Source organism: Trachymyrmex cornetzi, unplaced genomic scaffold (assembly GCF_001594075.2).
Source record: "Trachymyrmex cornetzi isolate Tcor2-1 unplaced genomic scaffold, Tcor1.1 scaffold276, whole genome shotgun sequence".
Taxonomy (NCBI): domain Eukaryota; kingdom Metazoa; phylum Arthropoda; class Insecta; order Hymenoptera; family Formicidae; genus Trachymyrmex; species Trachymyrmex cornetzi.
In genome coordinates, this window is record NW_017297438.1 from 341,006 (window position 1) to 342,031 (window position 1,026).

Below are 1,026 nucleotides of genomic sequence, written 5' to 3' on the forward strand. Positions count from 1 at the left end.
TTAGGGTGCGTTCCGTTTCTCGCATGATGCGCATAATGCATCGTTTATCCTTGTTGTTCACCAAATGTTAAACAAGGTCAATGGATGCATCATGCACATCATGCGCGATACGGAACGCACCTATAGTCAAAGGGAATATCGGTATATTCACGATTACTTTTTGTTTTACTTGAGCAATTTTAAAAATTACGCAGTTGACTTTTTTAGTATCTAAAGTGATGGAAATGGACACGTTAATCTGCAACAAATGCTTCACTCTGCTTTATAGAGAGAGGCAAACATCCGTACTACATTACACAGTGCGGTCACATCTCTTGCCAGACTTGTCTGCAGCAATGTAAATTTTAAGAAATATTTCACATTATTATGTATAACTTTCCACATTTTTTTTCTATTCACCTTCGATTCACGACTTTACAATCGAGAAACAGTGTCCGCAATGTCAACGTGTCGGCACTATTTCGTTAGCGTTAGAAGAACCGTTGATACCGAAGTTGACACCGTTCTTGTACACTTCTGTTACCGAGACTATGGAAATGTTGTTGAAGGTGGACTCATTCCGCAATAATCAATTAAAAATATTGATGCAGAGCTTCGAGGAACTTGTACATATAATCAGAGTCTCCTATTCTTATCACTTAGTCTCTTCTAGTTTTAATTTCTTATTATTTCCATACAGCACAGAAGCTTGCAGTAACATTGCTGCAATATTTACAACGTTATTGCAATATTACTGAAACGTTGAAATATTGCTGGAATGATCTGTGCCGTATTATTTTTACATTTCGTCTTTTACTATCCTTACGTTTCTGTTATTTCTTTCTTTCTATTTTTCTTTAAATTCCGACGGTCACTTTTTGCGGCAATCATCAGTTTAAAAATAACAAATGCAGCGCTTCCGACCTTGTATATAAAATCGGAACCTACCTTTCCTATTTTCTTACTTTTGATTTTTCCTAGTCTTAATTTTTTGTGATTTAATTTTATTGTTATATTTCGTCTTTCTTACGTATATTATTTTTTTTT

General features: G+C 34.8%; 1 protein-coding gene across 1 annotated transcript in view; it reads left to right on the plus strand.

Moving 5' to 3' along the window:
- Positions 1-530: 530 nt before the first annotated feature.
- LOC108762063 (DNA excision repair protein ERCC-6) overlaps positions 531-1,026 on the plus strand; it is a 6,838-nt gene continuing 6,342 nt past the window's right edge. The window contains exon 1 of the mRNA XM_018508863.1: positions 531-605. Coding sequence (XP_018364365.1) covers positions 531-605 — 75 coding nt within the window. The remainder of the gene's footprint in view (positions 606-1,026) is intronic.